The sequence below is a fragment of the Python bivittatus genome, unplaced genomic scaffold (assembly GCF_059951505.1).
Source record: "Python bivittatus isolate LINGU-HERP-01145 unplaced genomic scaffold, Pbiv_v1 ctg000700_np1212, whole genome shotgun sequence".
Classification (NCBI taxonomy): domain Eukaryota; kingdom Metazoa; phylum Chordata; class Lepidosauria; order Squamata; family Pythonidae; genus Python; species Python bivittatus.
In genome coordinates this window covers 28,374,351-28,392,055 of record NW_028277098.1, presented here as the reverse complement: position 1 = coordinate 28,392,055, position 17,705 = coordinate 28,374,351, and the positions used below count along the sequence as shown (strand labels likewise).

At 36.6% G+C, this 17,705-nt stretch overlaps 1 protein-coding gene across 1 annotated transcript in view; it reads left to right on the top strand.

The window, feature by feature from the left end:
• Nucleotides 1–380: 380 nt before the first annotated feature.
• The window catches only part of LOC103058926 (calcium-activated chloride channel regulator 1-like), a 34,423-nt gene continuing 17,098 nt past the window's right edge, over nucleotides 381–17,705 (top strand). Inside the window, exons 1-7 of the mRNA XM_088153526.1 lie at nucleotides 381–558; nucleotides 5,490–5,630; nucleotides 7,402–7,552; nucleotides 10,422–10,530; nucleotides 12,235–12,403; nucleotides 13,184–13,405; nucleotides 15,560–15,809. Coding sequence (XP_088009652.1) covers nucleotides 406–558; nucleotides 5,490–5,630; nucleotides 7,402–7,552; nucleotides 10,422–10,530; nucleotides 12,235–12,403; nucleotides 13,184–13,405; nucleotides 15,560–15,809 — 1,195 coding nt within the window. The 5' untranslated portion in view covers nucleotides 381–405. The remainder of the gene's footprint in view (nucleotides 559–5,489; nucleotides 5,631–7,401; nucleotides 7,553–10,421; nucleotides 10,531–12,234; nucleotides 12,404–13,183; nucleotides 13,406–15,559; nucleotides 15,810–17,705) is intronic.

Genomic DNA, 17,705 nt, shown 5'->3' with positions numbered 1-17,705 from the left:
ATGTTCTTATATAGATTTACTCTTTTTCCCTATTTTTTTTTCTTTTTGCATGTAAACTAATCTTTGGGAAGGTTGGGGAGTTATAGAGGACAAAATATGTGAGGGATTTTGTTTTGTCTGTGGAGATGTTTCTTGTAAACATGTGTATGCACATATAAAAATGGGGGGAAAGTAATACTGTAAGAGATGACTTCAGACTTCACTTTCCTTTGGTTTGAAATACTTAATAGTGATACCTGTTATACCTTGCATTTGCATATCAGAAATGTATCATTTTTTTAAAAAAAAAGATAATCAAAGTCTTATATTAAGCATGTAGAAGATTTCTGTATATAAAAGCACTTGCATATGTGACATTTCTGTATCATCCTTTCAGTGAGCCTGGGAGAAGTAGCACAAGCAAAGATGGGGCACAGTCAAGAGATTCTGGTAGTGTTAGTGATACTCTGTGGAGTGATGGGTACAATGATCAAGCTCAACAATGGTGGATTTGAAGACATTGTTATTGCAATTAATCCCAATATCCCAGAAGACAAGAGAATTATTGGAAATATAAAGGTAAAATTGTTACGTGTTTTTGAATGATTATACAAAAAGTGGAAGTTTAAGTTTGGTTTAAGGATAAAGAATAAGAAGGGAAAACCATTCAGATCATGGCAGCAGAACACTCCCTGCTTAGACATAGTATATTTCTATTCTATTCATATTATAATAATAGTTTCTAAATTTCATTAATACATATAAAGTAATATGTGTAAATTTAATTTTATCCTTGTGGTAATATTTAATTTTCTGAATTCCATACTGCAATTGGGAATTTCCAGTCAGGTTCATTCTGGTGAATGAAACAGCAAGGGAACATTTAAGTTCAGATTAATGGATCACAATAAGTCCACCATCATTTCCTATGTAGGAGTGTGCACAAACAGAAACAGTGTTTTATTTTGAATTCAGAAGAAATACATTGTGGCTTGGAAGTTAAGCTGAATCAAAACCCAGAACACCTTGATTGTTCCAGGTTTTGACTGAGATATATTCAAGAGGGATCTTATGGAATGAACAGGGCAAGGCCAGTGCACCTCTTCCTCTGTCATATAACCTATGAACTGTCTGGGGTTCAATCTGCAAGATCTGATAAGGGATCCTGCAAGATCTGATAAGGGATGGAATGGGGAAGAAGGGAAGAAGTCTGAACTATCTAGGTAAAAGGGAAAGGATCTGAGCTCTTAAAAACTTGAGCTGAAGCAAAGTTTCAGGCTTTAAGCATGGTGTTAATGCTTTTTGATATAGTGTTTCTGGCAAAAGCAGGCTTCTTGGCCTAACACCACTACCAATCTACCAGCTTTTGCGGAATTTAAAATTTCTCCATCCATTTCCCCATTTTACCAAGGTACACAAATTTACCTACTTGCTCTACTTTTTTGCCATTTACTGTATGTATCATTTGCCATTTTTATTCAAAAAGGACAACCTTGGTTTTTGATCCATTCATTAGCAAAGATGGACTCTTTGTTCTATCATACATCTGTCTAGCTGCAAATCATTTTGGTTCTCTGCCAAAAACATATTGTCTGTATGCCAAACACACACACACATTCATGTTCCTCACCAACATACATGCTTCTTTGTTTTTCAGCTAAGCAATAGCTTATGTATGTTATGTTTCCAATGGGTTTAATGCACTTAGTTTATCTTATGTTCCCCAACTTTCCCAAAAAGATTCTGTTATTATAGCTTACTATAATAAAAGTAGTTTTAGCCTTCCTGTGGAGTTGATTTCTTGGTCTGATCTACATAATGGGGCTGACATTCTGGGATACAATAAAGATTTTTATCTAGCCAAGCCACGTCAAATGTCCAAGAGCCTTCAGCCAGCTCAAGCTTAAGACCGCACACTGAGGTGAGTGTTTGAGAACTATTGCCAAGTTCTGCTCAAAGAACTTGACAATCACCATGATACCCTGTAGCCCTCAGATGACAAAGAAATAAATGAATAATTTTATATACGAAAGGCCATGTCTTTGATTACTTGCCTCAGCTATTGTATGGAGCTTTGTGGTTGCAAAGTTGTTAATGGTATGTCATCTGCAAAGGATTTCATCCTGTATTCCTCTCCTTGAATTTTGATCCTGGTTATTTGTTTATCATTTTGAATTTTGTTTGCCAGGACTTCCAAAGCAGTTACAAATAGTAAAGGAGAAGGTGGACACCCTTGCTTTGTATCTTTGCATATTGGGAAGCTTGCAGAGAATGCTCCATTCTCTATAATCTTTGCAGTTTGCCATTGACATGCTTTCTACCCAAGTTTTAAATTCTTCTCTTAAGTTCATTTTGTCTAGAACCTCCAGTGGAAACATCTATTCCAAGCTTTTAAAGGCTTTTTCTGCATCTAAAAATATTACCTGCTACCTCCTTTTCCTTGATGTTAATATAGTCTAGTGCATTTATAATATGTCTGCTTTTGTCCATCATCTTTGTCTTTGGAATATAATCTGTTTGCTCTGTGTGTATTATTTCAGGAAAGTACGTCCTTATACACTTAGCTAGTGTATCACTGAATATTTTATAATAAACGTTCAATTAAGAGATTGATATATATGACTGAGATTTCTTTCGGTCATTTTTTTCTTTGTATATTAAAAGTATATATGCTTTTGTTGTCTGAATTTCATTCATTGTCTTCAGTAGTGGTTCTACCAGTACCTCCTCTAACTTTCTGTAACATTGGGCATTCAGCCCTTTCCAATTTTGGTTTTCTTTATTGCTTCTTCAATCTCTTAAACTGTTATAGGTTTGCGTATTATTTGTCTATGTTCTTCAGTCAATTCTTTAAGTTCTGAGTCTTTAATATATGTTTTCAAATTTTCCATGTTAATTTTGTGTTTATAATATAGTTCTTTGAAAAATTCTGCAAATTATTCTATCATTTCCACTCTTGTTTATAACAATTAATTCCATTTCTCCATCACTGTTATTGTCTTTCTCTGTTTCTCTTATGATTTCATGCACCAAGAGTTTACCTGGTTTATGTTCTCCAAATGGTTTTGTTTGACATATTGTACCTTCTTTTGGAGTTCTTCCATTTCCATAAGCCTAGTTGTTGTTTAACTTTATTTAGGTCTCTCAGCAATTGCTATCTTGGGTTAGTTTTGTGATTCCTTTTTTTTTTTTCCCAGTTGTGATTTCTGTCAATTGTGTTCATTTTTCTGGTTCGCTGCAAGTCTTATGAGAACGTATTTAACTTCTGAAGAAGATGATTTTATGAAAAAACAGAGGGGCTGTGAGATAACAAAAGATTCAGTGAAATATCTAGGACTTTACTTGACAGGATGTAATAAAGATAGATTTCAAAATGGTTACAATAAATTATGGAAAGAAATAAAACAAGATCTTTAAAGCTAGAAACATTTCAAACTTTCTTGGCTAGGACTTACTGGGTTAATGCAGATGAGTATTACTGAAGATGAAGCTTCTTTTCCAAATAGCACTGATTCCAATTTCATATAAAAAACATGGTGAAACAGACTGGCTTCAGGCCGATAAAGGAGCGTGACACAGCTGTATACTCTCCCCTTATTTATTCAGTCTATATGCTGAATATATATTAGAGGAAACTGAATTGAAAGATGAGCTGCCTTTAAAATTAGAGAAAGAAACTTCAATAATCTGCACTATGCAGATGAAACTACCCTGACAGCTGAAAATGCAAGGAATCTGCAAGCTCTACTAAGAAAAGTCAAGGAGCACAGTGAAAAAATGGGACTCAAATTAAATATAAAGAAGACAAAACTAATGACAACAGGTAGAACAACCACCTTAGAATTGACAGTGAAAATATCAAAGTGGTGGATAGCTTCTGCTTTTAGGATCAACCATCAATAGTAAAGAACCAAGCGGTCAAGAAACCTGCCACAGACTAGCACTTGGTAGAGCAGCTATGAAGGCCTTGGAAAATATATTCAAATGCCATGATCTGTTCCTACAAAGATCAGAATCATGTAAGCTATGGTATTCTCTATGATACTCCCTGGAAGATAAAGTCAGACTTTGAAGAATTGTTACTGAAATATGGTATGGGGACAGAACAAAGGAAAAACTGCAAGATAAAATGGACACAAAATTTCAAAGAAGCAATTACAATGGATTAATGGGAAGAGTTATAGAAAAAAATCAATAAAATTTACTCCAAGTTACAATTTAAGCGAAAATTGTCATAAAATATTCTTTAGATTGTACATGATTTGTCGATGATTGCTAAGATAGACAAAGCATATACAAGTAGTCCTCACTATCTGACCACAATAGGGACCAGAATTTAGGTCACTAAAAGATTTGGTTGTTAAGCGAATTGTCACGTGACCTGAGCTGATTTTACAACCTTTTTACAACAGTCGTTAAATGATTCACATGTTCATTAAGTGAATCACATGGCTGTTAAGTGAATCCAGCTTCCCCAATGGACTTTTTTTTGGGAATTTTTTGCTGGAATTCACTTAACGTTAGCAGTTGGGGACACAAATGGAAGGAAAGTGGGGGGATGTGTTACTAGGGTTTTATTTCCCCTTACAATATTTTTAATCTATATTTAGCAGTTATTCTTTTGTCTCATCTTACTTTTTTATTTTTTTCTGTCTTTCTTGTATTTTATTATTTTACCAATAAAAATATGTAGAAGGAAAAATAAATACAGTTTTTTTAAAGAGTGGGCCATGGCCACAAAAAGTTGCTTGTTATTTATTGGCCATATGCCTATTAAAATTGCAGGACAAACAATGTGGCTAACATAATCCGTTGTAGTTAATGGCATGGTAAACTGGGCCCTATTATTCTCTCTAGAAGACCTACAATTCTGAAGTAACTCTAGGAATTGTATTTTGATTGGTTAGTTTTATTGACTTGAATGAAAGTACCTATCTAATCATTATCAAATTCTGACCTAGTCTTTGGATGCTTCTTCGAAGTTCAGAACAATTGTCCCAGTTGTCCCCTTCTGAAGAGGCTCCATGAGCTTCAGAGATCAGCTCTCTACGTAATTTGGAATGACCTGATTATTTGGGGGTCCACATCTACTTACCCTGAAGCCTGGAGAAGTATGTACATGTACATATTGCAAGTGCTGATAGTAATTTTATCATTGGTACTATGTGTAAATCAGATTTAGTGTAAGTCAGTCTTCCCCAATCTGAGGTCACTGGTCCCCTACCAGTATGGCTGAGTGGAGGGTATGGAAAGTATTGGATTAGAGAATACAAAGGTTTGAAAGCAGATGGAAGTCACATGGAAGTTAGTTTTTAAATTTAAACATGACTGCTTGTGAACTTTCGGAAAAAGTCTACACAGATTAGAACTGCATAACTAATGAAAGATTGGATACTTTGTTTATTTTTAACTATCCCCTTAAAAGTGCATTGAATCCTAATTTGAGCAGTAATGTGTGAATAAATCTCAACAACATAGAGAATATGTTTTGTGTTCTGTTTCCTGGCCAGAGCATGGTGAAAAAGGCATCCAGATATCTCTTCAGTGCTACAAAGCAAAGGTTTTATTTCAAGTCTGTAAAAGTTATAGTTCCTTTCACATGGATACCGAGAAAAGAATATAAAAAACCAACCATAGAAACCTATGAAAATGTAAGTATGCAGCATGTGTTAAAACTCAAAAGTATTTGCATTGTTTTAAGACAAAAACAAACAAACAAGTTTTGTCTTTGGTGTAGCCCACCACATGTCCTTCCACTTTATTTGTTCTTTCCAATTTACAAGTTTTGCAAGTGCTTCTACAAGTTTTTCAGACAGTCCTGCTTCTGAAATTATTTGGCATTCAGGTTTCTGTAATGAACAAGCTTTATGATCAATGGCCTTGCAGGGAAGAATTCCTTTCTGGAAATTAACTTTCCCTTGCATAGACCATTAACCATAGAGGCCTCTTTGCACAGAAACTGTGATGTTTGTTCTGGCACCAGCACAAAAAAGACTCTTTGGTAATTGATCTTTAGCTAAATACACTACCAGTGACTACAACACCAGTAAATGAGGAGATAGCTCTGAATATCCACTTCTCATCAAGCCAAACTGATCAATCACACATGGATTCAGAGAAAAGATCTAGAAGGCTTTGATGCAAAAAAGCACCCTAACTTCCACTTGTCTCACTACCCATTCAGCCAAAGTCCATATTTCAGAAAATAAACCAGAATATAAACTTCCAAGCCAGCTAAAGATGCAAAACCTCCATGGAAACTATGTTTTGGTATTCAGATTAGACATAACTGTATTTTGGAAGGCCCACTTTATGAAGGGAGTCTTAGAGGATGAGTACTGTCTTATTAATGATACTACTGTAATTGGAAGTTGTGGCCAAATACAGTAGTCTTTTGCCTAAAAACCAGGATAAAATGAATCAAATGAAGGATGCGCCATGGAGATTTGCATGGTTCACTGACCCTGTTACAGATGTTGTTATACAAAGCTATTGATGAATTGGTGGCTTTAAAAAGAAATATCCAGATTCAGGCTTGACCTAAAAATGGCTATTTGCCAATAAGGTAAGGCCTAAATAGGTTTGCTATGTTCAGGGGAAATCTGCTTTGGATTACCAGTTGCTGAGGGCCAAACAATGAGAAAACGGGTGCAGCTTCCTTGTAGCAACTTCATGACTACTGTCGGAAATGGAATACTGAACTCTGTAGTTGATTCATGGTCTACTTATGGTTTAATGATGATACTCTGTGACTGGATCCACACAAGACAACAAACTGAACCATAGTTTATTAATCCCATGGCTAAGGGTTTATGTCTTAATTTCTTTTGTGAATCAGGCCATAATATTATGCAATAAAGGGGTTGGTTTGGAGTAATACATGAAGATGGTTTTTGTGATCAGTTAATCATGATTGATGGATTAGTTTGTTGTGTAAAACCTGCAGGATATTGCAGTGGCATTAAACCCAAATGCGGCTGAAATATAACTCACAGTATCCCTCAACAATATCCCTCATGGTTGCAGCTGCTCAATCATTAGCTTAACAATAGTGGAAGGCCACAGGTTCCTCACCTCTTTTACACAGATTTACTGATAGTAAAACTACATTCCTACATATACTGATTTGGGTTTGTTGGCTGACCCTAATCAGCCTTTCTTTTGAAGAAACTTGGATTATATGAAGGTTTGAATGTCTGTGAAGCAGAAGGGGTCCTATTTTAAGGCATTTACCTTGGGCAAGAAAAAAAAAAGCTTAATATATAAATAATAAAATATATAAGGGAGAAAGTACCAGGGGAAAGGCAACTCTAACATTTCTGTTTACAGTCTGGTATAAATTGGACAGACAAAAAATAAATAAATAAAACCATTTTTTCCTTAATGATTTTTAAAAACATGTCCATGTTCACCTTATTTTAGGCTGATGTCATAATAGCTGGTTCTAATTTGAAATATGGCGATGACCCATATACCTTACAGTATGGAACTTGTGGGGTTCCAGGACAATACATTCATTTCACACCAAACTTCCTGACTGATGACAATTTAATCACTGTTTATGGACCACGAGGTAATATCTGTTAACTGAGATTATATTTCATTTTTCATTGTTCAGATATAATCATCAAAGTTTGAAATGATAACAGAAAGTTCCAGGGAAATGAAGTTCCCATTTAGTAATCTCTCTAAAGGATCTAAGGGCATTTTCACATCACAGCATTTCCATTCTTCAATCCCTTACAAAACAATTTGAAGCCAATAGCCATCTTCCATTCTGTGGATGTGTGAACACCGAAAAGACACAAAGAACACCATAAGCCAAGCAATGCTCCCTCCAACTGAGCTGTAGAAAAGTATGAAAAACATACGTCAGCCAGTGCATCCCAATTCTCTCAGCCCCACTCCACAAAAAGAGTTGTTATACTCCTCTCCACCCAATGTTTGTAAGTTGTGCGTATTTGTCTGGTGGGGTTTTTTGGGGGGGGCAAAAATAACAGCTAAGAGCAGCTGCCATTTCTCTTGCTTTTGCAAGCTTTTCAGTGTCATATAGCTGGCAGTTATGCACACAGAAACATTTCCCAGTAGCTGAAATCATGGTTGCATGTAACTGTGATGGATGGAATGTGTAGAGGGACCAATATATTCAGAAATGCCTATAGACTGGAACCCAGAACAGGATGCTGGAAACTGTTTTATGTCAAGGAGCTGGAATGTGGCAAGAAAACAGTCCTCCCATAAGCTCTACATATCTACAACAATTCAACCTTTTTTCTGTTTCAAATCAATCAAATTTGAGCCAGAAGTAAACTGATCGGCTTCCAAATCTAGCCAATATGGTGACAACAGACAGGTCAAGGAATTTTTAAAAATATATATTTTTATTAAAGTTTATATATATAAATACTAACACAAAACTAAAAGACCTACAAACAAAAAGAAAAGAAAGAAAAGAAGGAAGGAAGGAAGGAAGGAAGGAAGGAAGGAAGGAAGGAAGGAAGGAAGGAAGGAAGGAGGGAGAAAGAAATATAAAAAATGACTCCCCCTTCCCTCCAAACAAGCATATGCATTAACAGTAATTTAATACCTTCTCTAATATTACTAAAAAAAAGTCCTCTTCATCCCCTTTCTCATCCCTGAATAACCAAATTATGAAAAATATTCAACAGTCAATCTAATCAGCAAAAACATTAAGAGTGCCAGTAATAATAAACTATATATTTTAAGCTTAAACAAATAAGTCTATTTTGCACTTTAACTTTTAAATATTTTCTGAAAAATAAAACCTAAAAGAACTCTCCCCTTAAACATACAAAAGACCAATAATAATCACGTGTGTATTTTAAACTAAACCAAATAAATCACTTTTACAGGTATAAATCATTGTCTTACAGTCCTGGTCAGAAAAAGAAAAATCAGTACTAGCAATCCAAGATCAAAACACAGACAATTTAACCCTGATCTTTGAATTCCTTTCTCTTCTTTTTGAAAAGCTCAATCTTCAATCTCTTCTCCAAATAAAGTCCCAGATAACAGTCTCTTTTCCTGTCTATTTTCAGAGAACGTTTCAGAGATTTGGTGTTTCCCTTCTGTGGGTCCAAAATAAGGTAATTCTCAAAGTCATTCTTCTGATCCATTACAGCTTCTTTCTCCATATCCTTCTCATAATCAAGCAACTTTGAGTCCATCTTCAGATCCACAGCATCTTTTTCCATTTCTTCCATGTCTCTCTTATAATCTGGCATTTCTTTAAAGCCCATTTTAGAACTCTTATTCAAGTCATCCTCAGCTGCTATTTTATCCAGTAAAGACTTTTCTTCTTCTACAACCTCTTTTAGTTCCAATTTTAAAAATAGTTCCTGGGCACACTGATTTCAAACAGCTAAAAATTCCTCTTTGAAAGAAGGATACTCCTCCATTGTGTTAAAAGAGATATATTTCCTTTAATTGGTCTCCGTTCCCTCTGACCTTGAAAGCTCAGTCTTATCTGGTGTTTATTTTCAGAAGCAAAACTTTCCCAGGACAGATTTTCTTGCAATTAAATCCAAATTCACTTACTATATTTTCTTAAACATTTAAAACAATCCTTTAAAAAGTTGTTTCAAAATCATTTAGCCTCTTAACTGTCCCCAATCAACATTCTTAATTTCCTTTCTCTGTTTCCAAATGTTAAAATATTTCTTTTTGATCTTTAAACTTACTTTAATCTTCTTTCTCTCAGGATAGTAGGAGATTCTCCTGGTGTACAGAAACTTGTCTTTCAGGAGGTTTTTAATTGCCAAATAAATTACAAATAGGCAGTTTATGATGTTAATTAAAAGAAGAAGTAAAACAAATCTACTGTCCTTTTGAAGGCTCCGCACCCCAGCTTGGGCTCAGTGTTTTTCCCTTGACTACCATAGCGCTTCACCCGCTAGAGATTGCTAGACTGCAATCTTTTCACAGGGATTCTCTGTAAGGAGTACCTGTGGGTGATCCTGTCAATCTCCTTTATCTGGAGATGATTCTGAAGAGCTGAACCTATGCCAGCTCCTCTAATTGCCATGGGTGTTGGCGCCACAAAAACTGGAGCCATGTTCAATCGGCCATTTCTTCCTCAGAAGCCAGACAGATCAAGGAATTAATAGTGTTTAGCTACATCATGTGGCATCCCCTCTTTCGTTCAGTTCTTAAAAGCTCAGGGTTTTTTTTGCTTTTTGCCTTCCTTGTTTAGCTTTATCCAGTTTGCTGTATCTTGTGCAGAACTATGCTCCGACATGAAAATGAACTGCTTCACTATTGTGTATTGCTATTTCCATACTGTGTTGTAATATGATGTCTTATAACAGCTTGGTATACAGCTAAGGAAAGCTAATTTTAGAATAGTTTTTAAGAAAAACAACAATAACCAACTGCTTGCTAGGAAAATACTGTAAATTTCAATCATTGTTGTGTTACCACAGGCCGAGTCTTTGTCCATGAATGGGCTCATCTGAGATGGGGAGTCTTTGATGAATATAATAGGGATGCACTTTTCTATACTGATGGAAAAAAGAAGATTGAAGCAACAAGGTACCTCCCTTGTCCTCAGCTGAGCTAGAGCACAGCAGTAGGAATAAAGAAATGCTGATTAAAATGCACAGCTCACTGTCAGTGTAGCACATCTGAAGAATTTTTGTGAGGATTAAAAATTAGAAGGGGAAAGGACAAGTATGCTACCCTCACTTCCTTAGAGGAAGTGTTAAATTGATTTTGTTTGTGAAACATGAAATAGTTTTCATACATGATGATATCCAATTATACATCTCTGCCCCTGGAGAATTAAGCAATGCTGTTGATGTCTTATCCCAGTGCCTGGAAGCTGTAGGGATCTGGATGGGGAACAACAGGCTTTGCTGAACCCTGGCAAGACTGAGTGGCTTGGGTTTTTGGGCCCTCTATTTCTGGGACTATGCCATCTTTGGTTCTGGATGGGGTTACACTGCCCCAAACGGATCTGGTGCGCAACTTGCAGGTTCTTCTAGACTTGCAACTCCTGCTCAAAGAGCAGGTGGCAGTCATGGCTAAGAGGGCCTTCATTCAGCTTTGTGTTGTGCACCAGTTGCACCCATTCCTAGATCAGGAGGCTCTGCTCACAGTCACTCATGCCCTGGTTACTTCCCAGATGGACTATTGTAATGTACTGTACATGGGGCTGCCCTTTAAGAGTATCTAGAAGCTTCAGCTGGTGCAGAATGCAGTGGCACGGACACTTATGTATGCCCCTAGAATGACACAGGTTACACCTCTGCTCCGCAAGCTGCATTGGTTGCCAGTTTGCTTCTGGGTTCAATTCAAGGTGCTGTTTTTGATCTTTAAAGCTCTTCATGGCATGGGGTTGGGTTATTTGAGGGACCGCCTCTTCCCGATTACATCTGCCCATCCCATCAGATCTGGCAGAAGAGTCATGTTGCAGGTCCCATCTGTTAAAGAACTACATCTGGTGGTAATCTGGAGATGGGCCTTTTCTACCATGGTGCCCACCTTATGCAACATCATCCCTCCCACCCCAGGGTCAGGCTGGCTCTATCCCTGCTAACTTTTTGCAAGTCCCTCAAGACTTGGCTATGTCATTAGGCTTGGGGGCTCCAAGGGAACAGTAAGCTGTTGAAATGGCTCCAGTGTTGTTAATATCTGTCACTCTTACCTTGCCTTTTTTTAATTGTAATATTAATTTTTTAATGGTAGATTTATTTATTTATTTATATTTTGAATTTAGACACCGCCGATCTCACAAGGAAGTGACTCTGGGCAGTTTACAATAAAACAAGATATTTTTTTTATATTATTGTTTTTTAATTTTTTATCATGTGCCACCCAGAGTCACATTTTATGAGATGGGTGGCTATATAAATATGATGAATAAAATAAATAAATAAATAAATAAAATGATGAAATAAGGGGTTTTGAGTACTTTCCCATAAAATCTGCTTTTTCTCAAAGCCTGGCTAGATGGCATCCACCAGCCAAGCTTGGTTGATCTCATGAAGTTAAGGAGGGTCAGACTTAGTACTTGGATGGGAGACGACCAGGAAATATGTGGGAAGTATTGTCTTAGGAGTTAAAATATATATTGGGAGAAAACAATGGCAAACTCTCCAATACTGCTCCCAAGACAAATACATGGATATGTCCATGAAGTCACCAGGAAAGAGGTTTTACTCATACATGCCAGTGTATTCTTCTTTGTTGATTTTTTGACTTGCTAACTCTATTCATTTCTGGTTTACTGTTCAGATGTTCAGCTGATATTTCTGGTCGATATGTGTTTCCAACTAGAAGAAGAAAATTTAGAAAATGCTGGTTCCAAAGGAAGACTCAGCTGTATAATCCTGGATGCCAATTTGTGCCAGATAAAAACCAAAATATTTCATCATCTATAATGTACCTGCAAAGCCTACCTTTTGTTAGTATGCCTAGTACCTATCCCTTGGATTTACAGATAATCTTCACTTAGTGACTACCTTGGGCAGTGACTGTTCAAAATTATAATGGTGATGAAAAAGTAACTTTGTGACCAATGCCTGCATTTATGACCTCCGCAGCATCTTTCCCTCTCTCTCAGTCACGTTTTGCCATTACAGTCAGTTAGCACGCATTGTCCTGTGCCTGGCCCATTTTTTTTCTCCCTCCCCCTCATAGAGATTGCCTAAAGAAGCAATCTCTTCCTGAGCTGCTTTTCTCTACAGCAAGTTAACCCCAAAAGATGCTAACTGCAAGTTAACAAGTTCAGCTCTGTGACCTTAATTAGCTGGCTGGCAGCTGCTGCCTGTAACTGATGAGACTTTAATCAGTTTCACAGCTTTGGCTTTTGTTTGCTTCCTAAGCAGCTCCCACTTGAGCTGGGAGCATGCTAGGCAAACAGCTGGCGCTAGCACATACTTTTTGATGTGTATTCCCATTGTGTGCCTGCTTAGTCTCTTGTAATCCCTTCCTCTCCAATGAATGTAAATACAAACATTAATTCCCTTTCTTGCTAATTAACCCAGGGCCAGGGTAAGCATTCCAAAGGGCAAGAGAGAGGGGGAAAAGGAAAGCTGAAGTAAAATTGTAAGCACAGTCACGTGGTTTTCCACTTAGCAACCGTGTCACTTAGTGACCACGTTGCTGATCCCAACTGTGGTTGCTGCACGAGGACTACGTGCGTTTTGATCCTTCATTTGTTCCTTTATAACTTTTTTTAAAGGTTACCCAATTCTGTGACAAGAGTAATCATAATATCAAAGCAACAAATATGCAGAACAAAATCTGCAACTGCAGGAGTACTTGGGAAGTAATTATGAATTCTCCGGACTTTATGGGATCATTACCAATCACTTCTCCTCCACCTGACCCCACAATTTCTGTGATGCAAACACAGGACCGAGTTTTGGGTTTAGTGCTTGATGTTTCTGAAACTATGAATGAGGTAAGTTTGCTGTTAGATTTTTATGTATTTATGCATTTATTTTTACATACAAAACTGGATAGTACCAAAATGATGTTTTGTCAGGAGTTCTAGTGTTACATCTGAGAAATAAAACTGTTCAGTGTTTGCAGTGCTACCGTAATGTACAATTTTGTTCACTTATTTATGGATGTTTATTACATTGTAATAAGATTTCATACAGAACAGAAGCAACTTATAACATCTAGTATTGATTGACTGAATTGAACCTCCCAACTTGAGCACCCAAAAGACATATGTTTATTCAGGCCAACTGTTTAGAGGGAAAAGAAAGTGGTCCATTTAGCTGGGATTAAAATCTCACATAGGTCTTTGAAACACTTTTATAGACTAGCTGACATTTCTAGGAAATGTTTTGGGGTGGGCTTTCAAGTTCTACATTTGGGGAATGTGTGTTACTGATTTAGGGTTCAGATGCTGTGTTTGTTTCCTGGAATGGCCTGTGCATATTGTACTTCAGAAACTAATTTGAATAGGCTTAAGGAACATGAGATTACATGACAGGTTTCTCCTTCTTCAGTTGTCCAGACTCATTTACCAGGCCTTAGGGCTGAGGCAGGATGAAAAAATCTTAGAATATGTTGATCTAGTTTTACATACTCTTCCTAATTGTTAAAGACTCTTTCAGTTGTTAATTGACAGGTCAAAATAGAGGTGCAATGTTTATTTTAAACATCCACAGTATGATTGTTACTCCAGATCAGTGGGAGTCCCCCAAGACCCTCTCAGGGATCCTCCAAATCAAAATTATTTGCCAGATATTGAAGATACTTGCAAAAATTTAAAATAATGACATTCTTCTTATTCTTTTATTTGTTAAAAATATATTTTTCATGAAAAGTATTTTGTGATAATATCTAATGGGTTTAATATTGTTATTTTTACATGATTCAATAAATAAATATTCTAGGAATGCATCAGTTTTAATTTTTAATGTGGTAAATATTGATAAATATAACCCATACAAACAAAAGCTCTTTTGGGGTCTCCATAATTTTTTAAAAAATTAAAAGGGGTCCTGAGAGCAAAACTTTTAAGAAACATTGTTCTAGATAAAAGCCAAATATACACTGTTTCTTTCCCATACTGGTCCCCTATGGAGGTATTGTATATATTACAACTCCCAACATTCGGAAACAACAGTTGATCCTGGCTGAAAATGGAGAGAGTTGCAGTTCACTACCTCTGGAGGTACTGTATTGGAGAAGGTTACATACCGCAGAGAAGTAGAAAATGTGCCACAAGACTGATTTTTAATTGCAGAAGACTAACATGCAGTAACTCTTGAATAAGTTTAAAAGGTAACAGTAGGGTTACCAGATATCTGAACAGGCAAAGGAGGACAGTGACAATCGGAAAAGAGGACTGTTTAACTTTCTTGGCATCTATGACAAAAGTTACAGCAAAATACTGCCAAAAAAAAAAAGTACTTAGGCCTACATGTATATGAAATTATTTTTTCAAGCATCAGAAAGACTGGTTTTTCAATCGCAATATTTTTCCAACAAATCTTTATTTTCGAGAGCATATGCTAGCGATAATATAAAATTGACAACAATGCTCTTTTCAAGTTTCACCACAGAAATGTATGATGAGTCATGTAATCTACAGACTACAATGATCATAGATTTGAAGGGGCTGGAATGAAGCCGATTGCTGGAATCAGGAAATAAATTAAAATAATGTTAATCTAGGCTGTCGAGCCTGTCGACAGATGAGGGATAGAAAGAAGCAGACAATTTACAAGTTCACAATACACGAAAGTTTCAGTGATTACTGTTGTGAAAACAGTAGTTTCCCCCCTCCCCAAAAAAGACACTTTAAAGGCCAGACAATATTTGATTTTAAGGCTATGCCTGCGGGATGGAGGACACGAGGACAAAAAGGAGGACATGTTCTCCTTTTGCTGGATGTCTGGTGATCCTAGGTAACAGTTAAATGGAAAGGAGGATTTGCTTGCATTTTAATGAGATATATGTGGCTAATCTAGTGAACATGAATGGGCTTGCTATTTTACCCAGACCAAGTTTACCTTTGCCAATAAGTTGGTTGTTCAGACAGCTTAAGAGCTAAGAATGCTATCATTCCTCCCCACTCTTTTTTCTTCATATGCAGCATAATCGTATTAATCGCCTGAAGCAGGCTGCAACTTTGTTCCTTCTACAGTATATTGAAACTGGCTCCTGGGTTGGAATTACAACATTTCAAAGCAGTGCACAAATTAAGGTTTATTTACAACAGATTGTCAATGATAAAGTGCGCCAAGGCCTGTCAAAGTTTTTGCCTACTATAGCCAGCGGAGAATCAGACATTTGTGCTGGAATAAATGAAGGAATTAAGGTGCAAAAAGCTACTTTTTTCTTACGTTTTCTCTAGATGGTCTATTTTATAATTATAAACATCATTACTACGTTTGATTTCTGGAGAGCCAGACTATATTATTGGAGGATCAGTTTGAAAGAGTTAGAGCGTGGGGGAAGAGCTGAGTTTCCATTGATTTACAGTCTGATTCTTTGAAAGGGACAACCAAGCATTGTGTGGTAAAAAATATGTATGTTGTTCTTATGAAAGAATATCTGTTGGTTGAAAGGATAACCCAGCTGAGGAATATAGATATAGTTGCTTAAATCCCATCTTGGTTAGTCTTTTTTAGACACACTTCACTTTCTTCTGTCTGATGGCTCCATTCCCATGGAGTTCATGTACTTCTGAACAGCACTCACAATATTCATTACACCAGTATGGCTGTTACATAAGTGGTAGAATAGATTTCTTTTTCCCAAAGTAATACAAGTAATTTAGTACAGATATACTTCTGTTGGTCACTGAAAAAATTTGGGGGATGGGGGGGGTACAGAAATGTGCAAGATAACCCATTCTTATTGTCAGCCTCAAGAATCCCTGTTGTCTGTTTCTTGACCTGGCCTCATTCAAAAGGCTGACATCAACCTTGAAAGCCCATCCAATAGCTTTCTCCCCTCTTTTTAAGGACAATGAAGTCAAAGCAGGATTATCCTAAGTATCTTTCTCATGCTTTCTACTTTCTCAGGATTGACCTTTACCTCTTTACTTTTACCTCTCCTACTTCCTTCTCAAGGCCAGTACATTTTTCTACACCTACAAATCAAAATAGTCTGTTCTCCTCTACCTTCCACCCAGTTTTTTATAATGGATTTAAGTAGTCAGTTTCCTGACATTTTGAGGTGGGAAAGAAACAAAAACAGCAGTGTAAATCTAACAGAGGTTTAACACACTTAAAAAATAAAGCAAGCCCACTCTCATAAGAAACAGAAAAATAAAATCACAGCTGTATCCTTGTGTGTGGCTTGTCACACCTGCACTGCATCATTGCCCCATCCATCTGCATTCACATAATTGTTGGAGTATTTATTATCCACTTTTCCAAGATTTGAATTTGTAAAGCAGAGAACACTATTCAAAGCTAAAACTGTAACTTAAGTTGTCCACTTGATTAATTAACATACATATGTTGTTTCATATGTATGTATGTATGAATGTATGTATGTATAAAACAGGAATATTATATATATGAAGAATTACTTCCTAGTGAGATGAGCAGTGATCAAATTTGAAATATAAATTACACACACACACACACACACACACACACACACACACACACACACATATATATATATATATATATATATAATTTATTTATATTTCAGATTTGATCACCACCTATCTCACTAGGAAGTGGCTCTTTTTATATATACATACACCGTATTTTTCCGACTATAAGACTATACTTTTTTCCAAAATTCTTACGCTAAAAATTGAAGGGTGTCTTATTCAAGGAAGTAAGCCAAGGAGAGAACCGCGCCTGCAAACAGGCTTCCTCCTATTGCTAGCCTCCAATCATGAGTGAAATAGCTTGACTCTGCAAACAGTCATCCTCCAATCATGAGCCTTATGTAACCGATGTCAGCTGATGCTGAACAAACCAATTAGAGGATGTCTGTTCGCAGAGACAAGCTATTGGCAGTTTCACTCGTGATTAAATGTAATCAGTTATGCAAAAGAGCATGGAAATAGAGCTGCAGAGAGACGGTTTGGACCTCCTCCCACTGAGTGTATCAGGTAAATGTTACCTAATTACTAAATAAAAATGTATTCTGCACTATATTTAAAATATTGATTTCTTAATTTTGGGTTGGAAAAGTGGGGGTTGTCTTGTACATGGGGGCGTCTTATTGACGGAAAAATACGGTATATGATATAACTGATTTTACCTGATTTT